This window comes from Cololabis saira, chromosome 8 (assembly GCF_033807715.1).
Source record: "Cololabis saira isolate AMF1-May2022 chromosome 8, fColSai1.1, whole genome shotgun sequence".
NCBI classification, from domain to species: Eukaryota; Metazoa; Chordata; class Actinopteri; order Beloniformes; family Belonidae; genus Cololabis; species Cololabis saira.
The window spans coordinates 45369686-45388044 of record NC_084594.1 but is presented as its reverse complement, the minus strand read 5'-3'; the positions used below and the strand labels follow the sequence as shown (position 1 = coordinate 45388044).

Below are 18359 nucleotides of genomic sequence, written 5' to 3'. Positions count from 1 at the left end.
TGTCTATGTGCTGCAGTACCAACTCCCCGCCAGCAGGAGGCTGCAGTACCAGCTCCCCGCCAGCAGGAGGCTGCAGTACCAGCTCCCCGCCAGCAGGAGGCTGCAGTACCAGCTCCCTGCCAGCAGGAGGGAGCGATGAGCTGTTCTCGAGCTGCCGGAGAAGAAGAAGAAAAGGAAGAAGAAGAAGAAGAAGAGCAGCGATGTAAACTGAGGAGAAAAACATCTACATATCTTCTTATTTTTCGTCTTCTAGCGAATCCAAACCGAGATAAACTCGCAGCTCGTGGGTTTAGGACGTGTTTAAACCCGCAGTTCGTGGGTTTAGGACGTGTTTAAACCCGCAGTTCGTGGGTTTAGGACGTGTTTAAACCCGCAGTTCGTGGGTTTAGGACGTGTTTAAACCCGCAGTTCGTGGGTTTAGGACGTGTTTAAACCCGCAGTTCGTGGGTTTAGGACGTGTTTAAACCCGCAGTTCGTGGGTTTAGGACGTGTTTAAACCCGCAGTTCGTGGGTTTAGGACGTGTTTAAACCCGCAGTTCGTGGGTTTAGGACGTGTTTAAACCCGCAGTTCGTGGGTTTAGGACGTGTTTAAACCCGCAGTTCGTGGGTTTAGGACGTGTTTTCTCGCGGCTGACGGGACCGTTGACGCGGCATGGACGACAGCAAGGTGGGGAGCTAATGGCTAACGGCTAACTTTAAAAATAATACATCAGGTATTGGTACATAAACATTCAAAGATAGTTTTAGTTAGACATAATTTGAGAATTATACATAATTTAATAAGAAGTGACATAATTTAATAACAATATTTGTTTTAGTCTCTTTTTGAAAATTGAGAGAGATCCAGACTCTTTTATAGCTCTATTTGTTTGTTCGTTCGTTTTTGTTTATTTCTAACATGTATAAAAAATATAAGAAAACAAATCCAGGTACATTCCACCACAAAGAAAAATACCAACATCAAAACACATATTTCAAGTTACATGTTGGGAAAGGAGTGGGAGGAAGTATAAATTTATTTAATCTAGGGCTGAAACGATTCCTCGAATAATTTGAGTAATTCGATTACAAAAAATGATCGAGGAATTTTCTCTGCCTCGAGGAATCGTTTAATTTTGCAGATCATAGCAGGTATTTCTCCTGGACTACATTTAATGCGGCACAACGCGCTGACGCCGCACACGTAAAGTTAGAAGAAAGGTTTGGTTTTAGTAACATCATGCTCAGGCAGTCTGCAATGGCCCAGACGGGAGACACATGTAGCTCAGTGCTTAACTTTTATTTTTAATCCACTCTATATTCTTCTGGTCCGTTCTCCGATATGTTCCCCTAAAGCCTGAATTATGGTTCCGCGTTAAATCGACGCAGAGCCCATGCCGTAGGGTACGGCGTAGATTCTGCGTTGGTGTACCGTGGAACCATAAATCAGCCTTCACCCGGTATATACATAGGTTCCTCTAAACATCTGTTCCCGCTACAGTTTTAACTAAAAGAAAATGTGCTCCAATACAGCAGGGCTCAGAAGTTTATTTTGAACACTGCCAAAACTCAAAATCTTAAGACTTTAACTTAAAACTTAACTAGAACTTAAAATGTGATTGACACAAATGAAAGTTCAATTGAAACACGTGGGAAAAACACCTAACCTTTTAAGTTATATGTGTTATCAGGTGTAATGGCATTTTTAGGTTAGAAATGTGTAAGAAAAGTGTAAGTTCAGGGTTTTTAAATGCACAGCCATGAACGTACTGTATTATATAATTTATTCTTAGTGATGTCAATTAACATCTAACATCTTATGTATATTTATAATTGCTCTTTAACTAAACAAAAATATGTTTTATCAGATTACTCGATTAATCAATGGAATTTTCAGTAGAATACTCGATTACTAAAATATTCGATACCAGCGGCCCTAATCCCACCCCCTTTCCACAACTAAACATAAGTTATAATAGTACAGTTATACTATAAACATAATAAACTATACACTAATTTATATACAGTATACAATTTTTACAAAAATAACCTATTTAATACAAGATGTAAGCTCTATCATAAATATAATATAACTATGATATATATATATATATAATACGTATATCTAAGTATATAAACATACAAAGAAAACATGACAGAATAGCAGAACACACACAGCTGCTGATCTTTAAACACAGTCTTCCCTTTTATATCTCAAATAAACCATTTCTTTATATTTCTTCTTACATTGTTTTATGTTTGTACATTCTTTTAACTCCAAATTCAACCCATTCCACAGTTTAATTCCACAAACTGATACACAAAAACGTATTTTTCTTGTACGCACAAATAAAGATTTGAAGTTTAAATTATAATCCCCTTCCCTCCCAATGAATAATTTCTGAATGTTATCCGGTAGCGAATGATTTTTTTTTGCTTTAAACATTACTTGTGCAGATTGAAATGCCACTAGATCCAGGAGTTTTAGTACTTTAGACTGTAAGAATAGTGAGTTAGTGTGATCTCCATATCCAGCCTTATGAATGTATCGTATTTCTCTCTTTTGAAATATGAGTAATGAGTGTAACCTGGTTTTATAGTTATTGCCCCAAATTTCTGCACAGTAAGTGAAATATGGAAGAACTAGTGACCAGTAAAGAATGTGGAGGACCCTGTGATCCAAAACCTGTTTTGCTCTGTTAAGTACTGCAATGCTTTTTGAAACTTTTTTTGTACATGCTTAAATATGAGATTTCCAGCTAATTTCATCCATTATTACTTCAAGAAATCTGATTTTGTTTACTCTTTCAATATCGCTGCCATCCAATTGAACTTTTATATGCATATTTATTAGGGCTGGGCAAGTTAACGCCTTATTATCGCATTAACTCATTCATTTATTAACGCTGAAATTTATTTTATCGCGCATTAACGCATGTTGCTCACATGCTTTTGTTTTGAAAAGTCTTTTGCCGGCTGCTGCGGAACCGGAAGAGAGTTGGCGGAAAAACATGCGGAAAAGCTAAAACAGACATGGAGAGCGGTAAAATTACGGAACGGTTACATGGACATTTTCATTTTAAAGTTCTCCCAGACGGCGGATTCGACCCCTTTAAAGGAAATTTCAATAGCGATTTTGTGCTTCACACTTTCTAACAGGGACTTTTGGTGCTGAATATAGACTGTAATGCTGCTCCCCGTTAAAAGTTTCTGCTGTTTCCTCAGAAATTGCCTGTTTTAATGTCATGATTGTGGATCAGAATTTTGTTGGTAGACTTTTTTTTATTTTTCATAAAAAAACATGATGACATTAATGCCCTGGCAGTGGCAATAAGCTATATTTTATTTGACATTTTTACACTAAATATGTGTTACTGACAAGTGCTGATGTTTGCACAACAAATGTTATGGCACTTTCGTTCATACTTTTATAAATAGAAGTGGACTTTACACAACTTTTGAATTAATTATTTGATTTTGCATATACAATGCTATTAATCGTGATTAATCAGGGAAATCATGCGATTAAAAATTTTAATTGTTGCCCAGCCCGTGTGTGTGTGGTCCCTTTTGGCGCTTTTGCACTAGTCCCGGCTCGGCTCGGTGCGGCCCCGTCTTGCACGTTTGCACTAGGGGCTGAGACGGGTAGAGCCGCTCCAAGCCGATACTATTTCTGTAACCATTCTGGCGAGGTTCTTTGCGGGCTGAGCCGGGACTATTCCTAACGTCACCACCCTCCGTGCCACTGATTGGTCGGGGGGCGGGGCCGTCAGACGTTTGAATCAGGAAGCGGGAGCGCGAGAGCGACCCGCGGCTCGCGGCGATTTTATTATAAAGCTCAAAACGTCTGTTTGGTGATCCAACTCTGAGGTGCAGATGTTCATAAACCTGGTGGCTGTCGAGAGATTTAAAAAAGGGATGTAGACGGGCTGTTTTACTCTCAGCCGCTCGCGGCTCCAGCTGATTTCGCATCAGCGCCGACACGAACAAAGGTGTTGCGCAATCGAGTACGTCACAGCAACTTCACCCCAACCCCCCCCCCACTTCTCACCTGGCTGTGGAAAAACAAACGGGTAGAGGCGGGTAGAGGCGGGTAGAGGCGTGACGAGCCGAGTCGGGCTCAGTAAGTCCTAGTGCAAAAGTGCCATTTCAGACTGCTGCTCCCGTGACCTGGTTCTGGATAAGCGGCGGAAAACGGATGGATGGATATATATATTTTTGCTAATTCACTTTTTTATCCACTAATAACATCCAGAACCCTAATATAATGTCCCGGTTCGGTTCTGCTGGTTCTGCTGGTTCCCCAGATGCCGGAGGAGAAGGTGAAGAATCCCGGGAAACGCAGCAGGAAACCGGCCAAGATCGACCTGCGGGAGGAGCTGGACATGGTGAGCAGGGTTGGGGATCCATTCAAATGGCAAGAATCGATTTGATTCCGATTCTTAAGATTCAGAATCGATTATCAAGATTTGATTCGATCCGATTCAATCCGATATTGATTTGGGTTTGTGTTACTGTTTTTTCAGCTGTTGCATGAATGATATTACTGTAGTTCTGCAACATATTAATACTAGTATTATATTGAGATTCAACAGCAAGTATTGCAGCTAATGATGCTGTAAGGACCAATCAGCTCCCAGAATGCTGATAGAACTGCTTTCAGAAACATCATGTGGGTCAGAATTACCAAACACATCCAGGGAGGAAACAGAGACGGATGAAATCACTTTTAGTTTTTGCCACATTCTGTTTTTATTTTTTCAATTTTATGTGTCTTTTGGTTTTTAATTTTGAGAATTTAGTATTTTATCTAAATCTTACCCTAAGGCAGTATATAAAGTAATGAAATATAAACGATGTATGCAATTATAACTGAAAACCTTAATGTTTTCATCCCTTTAAACATATTTATAGGCAAGAACATGGCACCAGTTATTCTCGTGTCCAACAAAACATTTTTTTGGGCAAAAAACAAGAACATTCCAAAAGTTAATTGTATTAAATAAATAACTAAGAAATAAACAACTCAAATATTCCTTTCAATATCCATTTAAAGTGCAAATAAAGAAAGAAATTGCAACAGCTCAACAGGACATGTGTAAATTAAATGAAGTGACTACTGGGATTAAAGTTCCCCGGGTGAAAATGTAATAATGAAAATAAATCAATCTTTAGACATAAGAATCAATTTTTAGGAATTAATATAAAAAATTATTTAGAATCGGAAAATCGTTTTTTTTTTTTTTCAACACAGGCCTAATGGTGAGGGAGGGGGTTGAGATGGGTCCAAGTCCAGACCTGCAGGTCCTCTGCAGACCACTACTAGGAATGGGCGATATTTTACCGTTCACGATATACCGTCAAAAAACTTCCCCACGGTAAGAATGTGTCACCTCGCGGTAAAAACGATAAATTCCCGTTGACGGTTTTTTGTAACAAACATGGCAGAAGGCAGATCTGAGAGCGAGGAGCTCATTGTTAAACGAGGCTCCAGCTCCATTATCTGGAACTGGTTTGGATTTAAAAAGAGTGACAAGGAGCAAACAACATCTATTATATGCAGAGTCTGCAAAAAAACAGTGAACAGTTTCTTTATTTTTCAGGTTGTATGTTTTTCTACTTTGTCCTCAAATTTGCGACTCGAGTCTGACTCGAGTCAAGTCATGTGACTCGAATCCTCCACCTCTGCTGCCAGGTATCTCTCGGTGTCCCCAACCGATGAAAACAGCAACTTTTCCCCGTTGGCCGTAGTAATAAACCGCTTCACCGATAGCGAAGAGCAGTCTTCAATCTGCGTTTGTAAAGGAGTAGCCTAACTTCTCGGGATGTAGCCCGTTGTGCCCTCACCTCGGGGATAAAGTCTTTGAAGAAAAGCACAGATTTACCCAGATATTGCAGCTCGGATCTCCTCTTACATGCCTTGTGAAGAACTTTTTCTTCAGTCTGGTAGTCATGGAAACGGACGATGACAGGCCTCTGCTTCTCACCTTGTTTGGGTTTCGGGGCCAGGGACCTGTGTGCCTGATCCAGCACGGGAGGTGTCGGTAGAGTTGTCTCGCCCAAAAGTTTAGTCGGTGGCAAAGAAATCAGTTTGTCGCGGCCCTTCAATTAACTCTGGAAGACCTATGATATGCACACTGTTTTGGCGGCTTCGAGCCTCCGGGTCCGCTGTTTTACTTGTAGCTTCTCATTGATAGCGGTTAGCTCTGCACGTGAAGCCTCCAGACTGCAGCCTGCAAGGGTTCGTCCACGAGTCCGCACTAGATTACAAGGCACAAGGGAGGTTCTTGTGCCGGCCCCCCTTTTTTCTCTTTTGTGCATGTTTGCAGGCTGGAGCCTTGGGAGCTGCGTTCTGGCCTGTGTTCCCGTGACGTCCCTGACTCCCCCAGTCTGGCCTTCGGCAGGAGGGTCCCCCCTTATGAGCCTGGTCCTGCTCAAGGTTTCTTCCCTCCTAAAGGGGAGTTTTTCCTTGCCACTGTTTGGCTTAAGGCTTTTCTCCCACTATGGGAGTTTTTACCTGCCATTGTTTATATAATAATTGCTCGGGGGTTTATGTTTATGTTTATGTTCATGTTCTGGATCTCTGGAAAGCGTCTAGAGACAACATCTGTGTTATTAGATGCTATATAAATAAAATTGAATTGAATTGAACTAGTTTTTAGAGATGTAATCCTTTGGCCGTGGCTGGACACAGTGGTTTGTACGAGATCTATCTTAGCCTCCAGTGCCGAGAAGGATGTCTTAAATTCGGCTGCTAGGTCAGCATTGTGGCCCTCCTGTAGGCTGGTTAGCGTGGCCATGCTAACGTCGGCAGTAGTTGCACCGTTGACGGACGTAGTGTCTTTTTTACTTTGCCTTATGTTCTTACTTGCCATTTCAGGAGATGATATAGCAATGAGGTATTAGAGGGGTGAAGAAGTGGGTTGGTGAGGTCGGAGAGTTGGATTTACAAGAATAAAATTGTAAAGCGTGTGGGAGAGCGAGGTAGAAACGTCTACTCCGTGTCCGCCATCTTGTTCCCCCATTGAAAGTCCAGCAGCAGGACCAAAGTGGGCTTTTCCTCTGCTGGTCTGCAGGTCAGTGTTCAGGTACACGTTGCTGCTCGTTCTGTTTTTCTGTCTGCTAATGATGATCCAAACGCTCTTTTTTTTTTTTTTTTATTATTATTATTATACATCAGTGGTTTTGAACTAAACCACAGATAACACAAACACATGAAGTTTTTACACATAAACGTTTCTGCACTTGAATGTATGTAAATGTGGCACGCACAGACGCAGTAGTCCAGACCGTTTTGGTTCGGTAAAGTTGGACAGATATTTCCACTTCTGCAGTCAATAACTCCCTAATAAAAAGATGTAAAAGCATGAATGTTGCCTCCACCCAAACCACTGAAACACAGACAAGCTACATGCCAGTTGTCATCAAAACGAGACCTACTCTTAAACTATACAAAAGTATGGAGGAATATTTGTTTCTTTATTATGCAAGCAAAGAAAAACTAACTTTCAATAAAAAATCTGATTGATTTTTTTGAAGTGTTTGGCCACAGCTCTGTGTTGAACATGGAAAGGCCTAACATCAACCCTGGGGCCTAACCCTGGGGCCTAACTCTGAGGTCTAACATCTACTGTAAGACCACATTCTCTTACAGTTGACCACATGGCCTGAAACAAAGAAACTTAGACAATGACCCCAAAGCCCAGCAGGTTTCACAGTTTGTGGCTTTTGGTATGAGAGGGGAAAGTGAAGCGTGGATAGTGCGTTGGACAGAGACTTATTAAACATCATGGGCCCCCTTTGCTGACATGAAGCAGACGCAGACCCGCTGGTTAAAAAATTACTGCGGCTCCCTGCATCTTGCTCTCTCTTGGCCTGGCTCCCTATCTGCTGTTCTTAAGTTTTGCAAGGACTACACCTCATCTCCGACCGGTGCGACTAGTATCAGCCAAGGAGCCATCCATCCAGCTGCACTCGTGAAAACCCACTGGTCACCAAGAACCAGTCAACGCATCCTTCATCCACTTCGATGGTCTAGAGCAGCAACATTAAGACCGTGTTGTTTTGCAAAACTCAGTTCGACGTGTTTTAGCTGGGTTTTTGTTCTCTGCCCAGACTTTGCCTCAACTCTGTTCGGACACCAAGCCTCCAACTTCTATGACTTCCAACCTTTTTCAACTTTTAAGTGTTTCTCAACCCCTATGTACACCTGGACTGTGCAACACGTGCACAGTTGTACCTGTGGGTAGCTCCAAAGACTATGCCACAGCATCTCAATGGGATTCAGGTCGGGACTTTGGCCCAATCCCAATACTCCACCTACTTTCTTTCACTAGCCCTACTTTCTATCACTAGCCCTCCCTCACTATCACTACCCCTAAAAAAGAAGGGACAGATTTTAGGGCACTTGAAATCTTCCCAGGGCCCTGTCCCAATACTCCCCCTACCCCTACTTTCAGCACCACCACTAAAATCAGGAAGCTGAGAGGCAAAAGCTGTTTTAATTTCAGCTGTAGCGCTGTTAATATGCCACTTTATTAAGTTTTAATTTTTTTTTTTTTCAGGCGTAAAAGTAACCGTTAAGATCCCCAACCTGGGCTCAGTTTATCCAAATAACGCCTGTTAAGAAATTTGACCCGATGTTTTCGGAGAAGAGCCGCCGGCTCGGAGCAGCAGCAGCCGGAGTACAGACGTGATCACCAGGTCAACCTGCGCCGTCGTCCCGGGGGAGAAACCTGCAGCTCTGTTGAGAATTACCGCTGGCTGAAATAAATCATTTAGGAAGATAAATGTTGGTTTAATAGATAAAATCTAACAGTTGTAGCTACGCCTGTTAAGAAATTTGCTCAGAAAATTTCGAGATTTCTGCCTGCCGGCTCCGGAGCCGATTTATGGGTCCACGTTAAATCGACGCAGAGCCTACGGTGTAGGGTATGGCGCGCGTTGCCGCGTAACATCGACACAGAGCCTGCGGCGTAGGTTACGTAACCTACGCCGTACGCTCTGCGTTGGTGTAACGCGGAAACATAAATCAGCCTTTATTCTGGCGTGATCTTCGGCAAACGGGCAAATGAGTAATTATGTTCATTCACTGAGTGAATATTATGAACGTAAAATATATATTTCTCGCTAGAAATGTAATCAAAACGCATTTTTATGCAGAAACTAACTCAAAATATTGATTTTATTCACTAAAAAATAAGAAATGTCCGCTATGTTTTTTTTTTTTTTGATTCAGTCTGCACACTGACGACGAAAAGCATTCTGGGAAATGTTTCTGTCCATAGATCAAACTAGTGAGCATCGGAAAACACTCAATCCGTAGGGACAGATTCATAGCCACTACACTAGTTTTCTTCACTACCCCTAGGTGGAAAGAGGAATTGGGACACCACTACCCTCACGGGAACATGTAAAATTTAGGGGTAGGGATGAAAACTAGGGGTAGTGATAGTATTGGGACATGGCCTTTGACTAGGCCACTCCAAAGTCTTCATTTTGTTTTCCTTAAGCCATTCAGAGGTGGACTTGCTGGTGTGTTTTGGATCATTGTCCTGCTGCAGAACCCAAGTGCGCTTCAGCTTGAGGTCACAAACAAATGGCCGGACAATCTCCTTCGGGATTTTTTGGTAGACAGCAGAATTCATAGTTCCATTTACCACAGCAAATCTTTTCAATTTTTCAATTTTATTTATATAGCGTCTAATACAACAGAGTTGTCTCTAGACGCTTTACAGAGACCCATACCCAGAACATGACCCCCGAGCAGTTATTACATAAACAATGGCAGGTAAAAACTCCCCTAGTGGGAGAAAAACCTTAAGCCAAACAGTGGCAAGGAAAAACTCCCCTTTAGGAGGGAAGAAACCTTGAGCAGGACCAGGCTCATAAGGGGGGACCCTCCTGCCGAGGGCCAGACTGGTGGGTCAGGGACGGCAACAGCACAGCAGGCAGGTGGAAGCAGCAACGGGATGACCAGGGGTGGGGACCGCAGGCCAGCACGCAGCTCCCGAAGCTCCGGCCCAATCAGCAAGTCCCAGGTTGGGGTGCAGGGTCAGGGAAAGACTTGTGCTCCGTAATGCAAGCTACAAGCCACCCACGACCACCTGCAGGACAAAAGAGAGAAAAGGGAGGAGAAGGGGGGGCCAGCAACGGGATGACCAGGGGTGGGGACCGCAGGCCAGCACGCAGCTCCCGAAGCTCCGGCCCAATCAGCAAGTCCCAGGTTGGGGTGCAGGGTCGGGGAAAGACTTGACTTGGATCTTCCAGGTCCTGAAGCAGCAAAACAGTCCCAGACCATCACACTACCACCACCATATTTTACTGTTATTGTTATGATGTTCCTTTTCTGAAATGCTGTGTTACTTTTACGCTAGATGTAATGGGACATGCACCTTCCAAAAAGTTCAACTTTTGTCTTCTCAGTCCACAAAGTATTTTCCCAAAAGTCTTGGGGATCATCAAGATGTTTTCTGGCAAAACTGAGACGAGCCTTTATGTTCTTTTTGCTCAGCAGTGGTTTTTGTCTTGGAACTCTGCCATGTAGGCCATTTTTTCTCTTTCTTATGGTGGTTTTGAGACACATTGTCACGCAAGTTCCAGCTTCCTACACCCCTGCTGAGACGACACCTTGGAAGTACCTTCGGCTTCCTACCCCTGCAGAGACGAAGATTGCTTATTGTCTTTCACCTTTGGTTTGTTGATTCTTGCCGCCTGTGCTTTGAACTTTTTGTATAAAAGCCCTGTTGTCAAACCACTCTGGGTCAGCATACCAACTTCAGACACGATCTGTGCTGGTCTTGCTCACCGCCGTCTTAGTGAAATAAAACTCTCAACCCCACAGCGGATTCCTGAACTTGATTTTATATTATTCTTCAACAGTGGAGTCATGAAGAATTACCTTAATTTAGGCAAGTGAGGCCTGCAGTTCTTTGGATGTTGTTCTGGGGTCTTTTGTGACTCTTGGATGAGTCGTCGCTGCACTCTTGGGGGGATTTTGGTCGGCCGGCCTCCTGGGAAGGTTCACCACTCTTAATGTTTTCTCCATTTGTGGATAATGGCTCACTGTGGTTCGCTGGAGTCCCAAAGCTTTAGAAATGGCTTTGTGATCTTGATCTCCTGACTGATAGATCTCAATTACTTTCTTTCTCATTTCTTCCTGATTGTCTTTGGATCGCAGCTTGATGTCTAGCTTTTGAGGATTTTTTGGTCTATTTCACTTTGTTAAGCAGGTCCTATTTAAGTGATTTCTTGATTTAGAACAGGTGTGGCAGTAATCAGGCCTGGGTGTGGCTGGAGAAATTTAACTATGCATTCCAAAGACGTGATAAACCACAGATAATTTATGTTTTAAAAGGGGGGGGGCAATCACTTTTTCACCTTCATTTAAAAACTGCATTTTGTGTTTGCTTGTGTTATCTTTGTCTAATATTTAAATTTGTTTAATGATCTGAAACATTTAAGTGTGACAAACATGCAAATAAATAAAATATCGGGAAGGGGGCAAACTGCGTGTGTGTGTGTGTGTGTGTGTGTGTGTGTGTGATGGTCGCAGACGCGCCCACACCACGGCAACCACCAACACAGTCTGCCTGTCGGTAACCCCTCCCCTTCACACTCATTCAGTTTGCTTTGTTTATTAGTTTAATTAAACATTTAAGTTTACTTTTGCACATTATTAGTATTAGGATCTGCACACATCACAACATGAACATCAAACAAATAAACACATGACACATAGTTTTGATTTCATACGTCATACAGACTTTATTTTAAGCACATGGTCACTCATTTGCTAGTGCACACATTTGTGTTGACTATGGGTTTGCTTTTGTTAATAATTTCTGTTTGTTTATTTATTTACCATGCCCGCTGTGGGGGTCCTGAGTCTGGCCAACTCGGCATCCCAGTGAGGTGTGCGTCAGCGACTGGTGTCCGGGCGGAAACGGCAAAGGAGGGGCAGAAAGGTTCCTCCTGCTTAAGACCTGCTCGGCATGATCCATCTGCTCTCCAGTCGTGGGGGGATTTAAGACTTTGTTGGGGTTTTGTTAAGTTTAATTTAAGTTGGATAAGTTTGTGTATATATGTAAATATTAGTTTGAATATGTTATTTATGTAGAAATATATAGTTTGTCTTTTCCACAAGTTTTGTTCCTTTGTAAGCTTAATTGATTTCGTAATTATCCTGTAATTTATTTTGGTTTGTTCTGTTTGTATATAAGGCAGTTTCTTTGTCTCATTTGGGAAGAGGAGAGAGGTTGAGAGTGTTGGGTTTTATGTCTTGTCTTTTTGGTTTTGGCAAACTTTAAAAGGCCCTAAATCGTATCTTTTTGAGAGTTTGTGAAAGAAAAATAAATTTAACTATTTTTGATAAACCTTTTTGAGTCTGCGTCCCTGTGTCGACTGCTGGGTCCCTCACATATGGTGGCAGTGGTGGGATATAGCCAGTAAAGGGGCGCAGACTTGCATTTTTTCCCCTCAAATTTTTTGAGTTTTTCCCCTTTCCATTTTGTGAGTGCAACCTCCTACGAGATGCAGCGTGACGGCAGAGGACGTGGCCGTGGTGTCCATAGAGGAGGAGCAGGAGCAGGAGCGACAGGCTTTGAGGATAGCAGTGGCGAGGAAGAAGACAATGCCAGCAATCCAGGAGAGCCAACTCTCAAAGAACTGGCAGACCTGCTACGCACACACATCGTGGCTCAGGAGGCACGGGAAGTTCAACGCACCCAAGAGTTGGCGGAGCAGGACCGGCGGTTTGAGGCCCTCCGACAACAATTTGGCATGTTGCGGCAAGACGTGGCGGAGCAACAGCCTCCAGCACCACTCGGGGGAGCCCGAGGTGGTCCAGCGCATGAGGTAGGCAATGACGACCCTAGGGGTGAAGCGGATCTAAACGAACTGCCTCCACGTGGTCCCCGGCCAGGCCGCTATGCCGAGCCAAAGCTACAGAAGTTGTCCGACTCAGATGATGTGGAACATTTTTTAATAACCTTTGAACGTGTGGCAGCTGCTTGCCAGTGGCCGAGAGGGGACTGGGCTCTGCACCTTGTTCCCTTGCTGACTGGGAAGGCCAGAGGTGCGTATGTCCATATGGATGGAGATGAAGCCCTCACCTATGACAGAGTTAAAGCAGCTATTCTCAGAAAATATGACATTAACCCTGAAACATACCGTCAGAGGTTCAGATCTCTTGATGTCGGGCCAGAAGAGAGCCCTAGGGAGCTCTATGTGAGATTAAAAGAAAATTACGTCAAATGGATTCAACCAAGAGGTAAAACTATCGCAGAAATTAACGAACTTCTCATTCTTGAGCAATATTTGCGTATGTTGTCCCCTGAGTTACAGGTCTGGGTCAAAGAACATAACCCAGAGTCAGCGGTTGAGGCTGCTGAGCTGGCTGACGTCTTCGTGGCGGCAAGGAGGAAAAATCAGCAGTGGACCTATAATGCCTGGAAAACCCCCAGAGAGCCACGTAAGCCTCAGAGCCAGCATACGCAACGGTACCCCCAGGGGTCTGGTAAGCCTTCCTGTCAGGAAACTTCTACCTCTGAGCAAAGGCCCTCTAGCAGAGTGCCTGTTTGTTATCAATGTGGAGAAGAGGGCCATGTGAAGCCAAATTGTCCAAGGAGGGCGAAGATTACTCAAGTGTGTCATGTTCCTAGACCACAGACGAAGGAAGATCGGACAGTCCAGCAAATGCCTCATATGATTAATGTGCAAGTGCATGGCACTGATTTTCAAGCGCTCATTGACTCTGGGAGTGACCAAACATTGGTGCATCCTAAATGTGTATCATACGATCTTGTTCAGAGCGCTAACTGTATTCCAGTACGTTGTGTGCATGGGGATGAGAAGCTAATACCAACTGCTGATGTCTATCTTAAAGTACAGGACCAAACTTACCTCATGACTGTGGGTGTAGCAGATGACCTCCCGTTCCCCGTGGTACTGGGCCGAGACCTGCCAGTACTGCCGGACCTTTTGCAGCGGAAGCAGACGTGCAATGTTGCAACAACAAGGTCCCAATCCAAGAAGGGTGAGGAGTCTCCCCCATGGGTGAGTGTTTTGCCTTTTTATGATGCTGACTTGGAGAATGCACCCGGGAGATCTCGAAAGTCACGCAGCCATAAAAGACAAGATAAGTTCCAGTACACAGTCAACAATCAGTCTTCTGAATCTCCCCTAACACCACCACTACAATTTAAACTTCCTGTGACTATCACTGAGATGCAGAATGATGACCCAACCCTGGCAAGCTTGATGCAGAAAGCTAAGGAACAAGAGAGGAAGCTGAAGCCTGATCAGGATGCTGGAGAGTGGCCTTTCCTGAAAGATGGCGTGCTCTATCGCCAGTGTGGGCCAGCTACTCAGTTGGTGGTTCCTCAGGGTGCTACAGAGACAGTCATCGCCTTGGGTCATTCCATACCCTGGGCCTGGGACCCTGGGACACAACGGATAGAAGTGTTCTCCTGCAGTGGCCGCCAGAGGACAGACATCCAGTGGCGTATCAGTAGAAAGATGGTGCCCCGGGAGGTTCGATACTCCACGGTGGAGAAAGAAGCGTTGGCAATTAAGTGGGCTCTGGACTCCTTCAAATATTATCTCCTTGGAAGAGAATTCATTCTGGAAACCGACCATCGAGCACTCCAGTGGCTGCAAAGGATGAAGGACACAAATGGACGCATCACGAGATGGTATCTCGCACTGCAGCCCTACCGGTTTATTGTGGCTCACATCCCAGGGAGGTCCAATGCCACAGCTGACTTCCTGTCTCGCTCCCATGGCGAGTCTCCAGAAGGGGGGGAGTGTGTGATGGTCGCAGACGCGCCCACACCACGGCAACCACCAACACAGTCTGCCTGTCGGTAACCCCTCCCCTTCACACTCATTCAGTTTGCTTTGTTTATTAGTTTAATTAAACATTTAAGTTTACTTTTGCACATTATTAGTATTAGGATCTGCACACATCACAACATGAACATCAAACAAATAAACACATGACACATAGTTTTGATTTCATACGTCATACAGACTTTATTTTAAGCACATGGTCACTCATTTGCTAGTGCACACATTTGTGTTGACTATGGGTTTGCTTTTGTTAATAATTTCTGTTTGTTTATTTATTTACCATGCCCGCTGTGGGGGTCCTGAGTCTGGCCAACTCGGCATCCCAGTGAGGTGTGCGTCAGCGACTGGTGTCCGGGCGGAAACGGCAAAGGAGGGGCAGAAAGGTTCCTCCTGCTTAAGACCTGCTCGGCATGATCCATCTGCTCTCCAGTCGTGGGGGGATTTAAGACTTTGTTGGGGTTTTGTTAAGTTTAATTTAAGTTGGATAAGTTTGTGTATATATGTAAATATTAGTTTGAATATGTTATTTATGTAGAAATATATAGTTTGTCTTTTCCACAAGTTTTGTTCCTTTGTAAGCTTAATTGATTTCGTAATTATCCTGTAATTTATTTTGGTTTGTTCTGTTTGTATATAAGGCAGTTTCTTTGTCTCATTTGGGAAGAGGAGAGAGGTTGAGAGTGTTGGGTTTTATGTCTTGTCTTTTTGGTTTTGGCAAACTTTAAAAGGCCCTAAATCGTATCTTTTTGAGAGTTTGTGAAAGAAAAATAAATTTAACTATTTTTGATAAACCTTTTTGAGTCTGCGTCCCTGTGTCGACTGCTGGGTCCCTCACAGTGTGTGTGTGTGTGTGTGTGTGTGTGTGTGTGTGTGTGTGTGTGTGTGTGTGTGTGTGTGTGTGTGTGTGTGTGTGTGTGTGTGTGTGTGTGTGTGTGTGTGTGTGTGTGTGTGTGTGTGTGTGTGTGTGTGTGTGTGTGTGAGGTTCACTCCGTCCGGCTCTGAACGAACCTGTGTACCAGCGCTGGCGATCCCCAACGGCTCCTCTTTGCGGCCGGTGGCCCCAATCCCTGCGTTAGGGATGCTCCGGGGAAAAACCCTTTTACCGCGGTGAGGACCTGGGCGAGTCAGCGGGCAGAAAAATTAAAAAGAAAAAAAAACGAGAGACGAAAAAAACCTGGAGCTGAGCTCCAACTTGACGCTAGATGCCGAAAAAAAAAAAAAAAAGAAGAGAAAGCTCTTTTTGGGGCTCCGGTATTTAAAGGTCTGGAGGCGGCTCTACTGTAAATTACAGTCCGCCCCTCAGGGGATCACAGACCCCCCGTTGAGCTGTGGAAATTTCCACTGTCTGCCTTTGTTCTGGCCATGAGGCAGGGGTCATAAAACTGGCCATGAGGTAGGGATCATAAAACTTTTGCATGGCTTCGGAAAAAGGCCCGGAATCCGGCCTTTACTAGTCAAAGCCTGAAATGTTCACCTAATCACACGTCTTGAATTCATAATCTCCCCGAGTCCATAATCATACAGGAATTCATCATCGTGTGTGTGTGTGTGTGTGTGTTAGTTCATGTTCAATATTGTGTTGAATATAAATAGTTCACGAATGGGTTTTGAGTGTGTTTTCCAGCAGCTCTCAAATTTTACACTTATTACGTAGACGTATAAGAAGCCTCATCCGAAGGTGTCATACTGGTAAGAACTAGTTGTAACAAAATGTTTAACATTCTCAGAAGATAAACTTAATTGTCTCACAGGAAAGAACCTGACAGGCAGCACTTGATTGAAACTGAAAAGACTTTTGATAATGCAGCCAAGATAATGTAAGTGATCTTCTCTGTTACAGAATCATAAAGGAAGACCCAAAAGACACTGCTGTGATGATTGCGACCAAGTCTTCACCACTTCATCAAACCTGAAGAAGCATAAGAAAACTCACACTGGTGAAAAACCGTACAGCTGTGATCAGTGTGGAGCGGCTTTTGCCCGACGAGATAATTTGACGACTCACCAACGTATTCACACTGGAGACAAACCATACAGATGTGATCAGTGTGGAGCGGCTTTGGCCCGACAAGGTGACCTAAAGAAACACCAACGTATTCACACTGGAGACAAGCCTTACAGATGTGATCAGTGTGGAGTGGCTTTTGCCCAAAAAGGTCACCTAAAGCGACACCAGCGTATTCACACTGGAAACAAGCCTTACAGATGTGATCAGTGTGGATCGGCTTTTGCCCAAAAAGGTCATCTTAAGCAACACCAACGTATTCACACTGGAAACAAGCCTTACAGATGTGATCAGTGTGGAGCGGCTTTTGCCACATCAAGTAGTCTAAGGAGTCACCAACGTATTCACACTGGAGACAAGTCTTACAGATGTGATCAGTGTGGATCGGCTTTTGCCCAAAAAGGTCACCTAAAGCAACACCAACGTATTCACACTGGAGAAAAGCCTTACAGATGTGATCAGTGTGGAGCGGCTTTTGCCCGACAAGGTCATCTAAAGCAACACCAACGTATTCACACTGGAGACAAGCCTTACAGATGTGATCAGTGTGGATCGGCTTTTGCTCAAAAAGGTCAGCTAAAGCAACACCAACGTATTCACACTGGAGAAAAGCCTTACAGATGTGATCAGTGTGGAGCGGCTTTTGTAGAACATGGTCATTTAAAGAATCATAAACGTATTCACACTGGAGAAAAACCTTACAGATGTGATCAGTGTGGAGCGGCTTTTGCCCAGCAAGGTGCTCTAACGATTCACCAACGTATTCACACTGGAGACAAGCCGTACAGCTGTGATCAGTGTGGAGCGGCTTTTGCCCTGAAAGGTGCCCTAACGAATCACCAACGTATTCACACTGGAAACAAACCGTACAGATGCGATCAGTGCGGGGCGGCTTTTGTAGAACATGGTCATTTAAAGAATCATACACGTATTCACACTGGAGAAAAGCCTTACAGATGTGATCAGTGCGGGATGGCTTTTGCCCGGCAAGGTGCTTTAAGGAGACATCAACGTATTCACACTGGATAAAAATTTTACATTTGTGATGAGTGCTGATATCATTTATTTTGAGAGTTCAGTTAAAATGCTCCAGTTTAGTTAATTTAGTTTGAAAGAAATAATTCACACATACGCACTGACACACACACCAACACATAGATGATCTGAAGTTTGTTTAATGTTTAGTTAATTGTTGTTTATGTGTAGTTTAGGCATTGGAATTTATTTTTTTTATTAAGTTTTGTTTCACTTTCTTATAAGACTTTTGTAAATAAATTCTGGTTAATTTGAGAGAAGTTGTTTGTGTTTATTGTATAGATATTTGTCACAGCTGCTGGTTGCAAAGGTATGTGCTTGGACTCCTTCCTTCACTGTTATTCTGTAACGCCCCCCCTGGCAACAGGCTGACACGTAGGGAATAACAGCTACTTTGAGACTGATTTAGCTGTTTAGTTATTATTTCCTGATAAGTCAGGTGGTGCCCCATTTTAATTGATTCATTTTGATGAGTAATCTTCATTAGTTA

The 18359-nt window shown here is 43.6% G+C and overlaps 1 protein-coding gene across 2 annotated transcripts; it reads left to right on the top strand.

Annotated features, from left to right (window-relative positions):
• Positions 1–221: 221 nt before the first annotated feature.
• On the top strand, positions 222–17987 carry LOC133449021 (zinc finger protein 665-like). Of its 2 annotated transcripts, XM_061728103.1 has the most exons (3): positions 222–667; positions 4287–4367; positions 16670–17987. In XM_061728103.1, the coding sequence occupies exons 1-3, from the start codon at positions 653–655 to the stop codon at positions 17861–17863; spliced, it is 1290 nt and encodes a 429-aa protein (XP_061584087.1). In that variant the 5' UTR covers positions 222–652; the 3' UTR covers positions 17864–17987. The 2 variants fall into 2 exon arrangements, with proteins under 2 accessions (XP_061584087.1, XP_061584088.1); XM_061728104.1 differs by lacking the exon at positions 4287–4367.
• Positions 17988–18359: the final 372 nt, after the last annotated feature.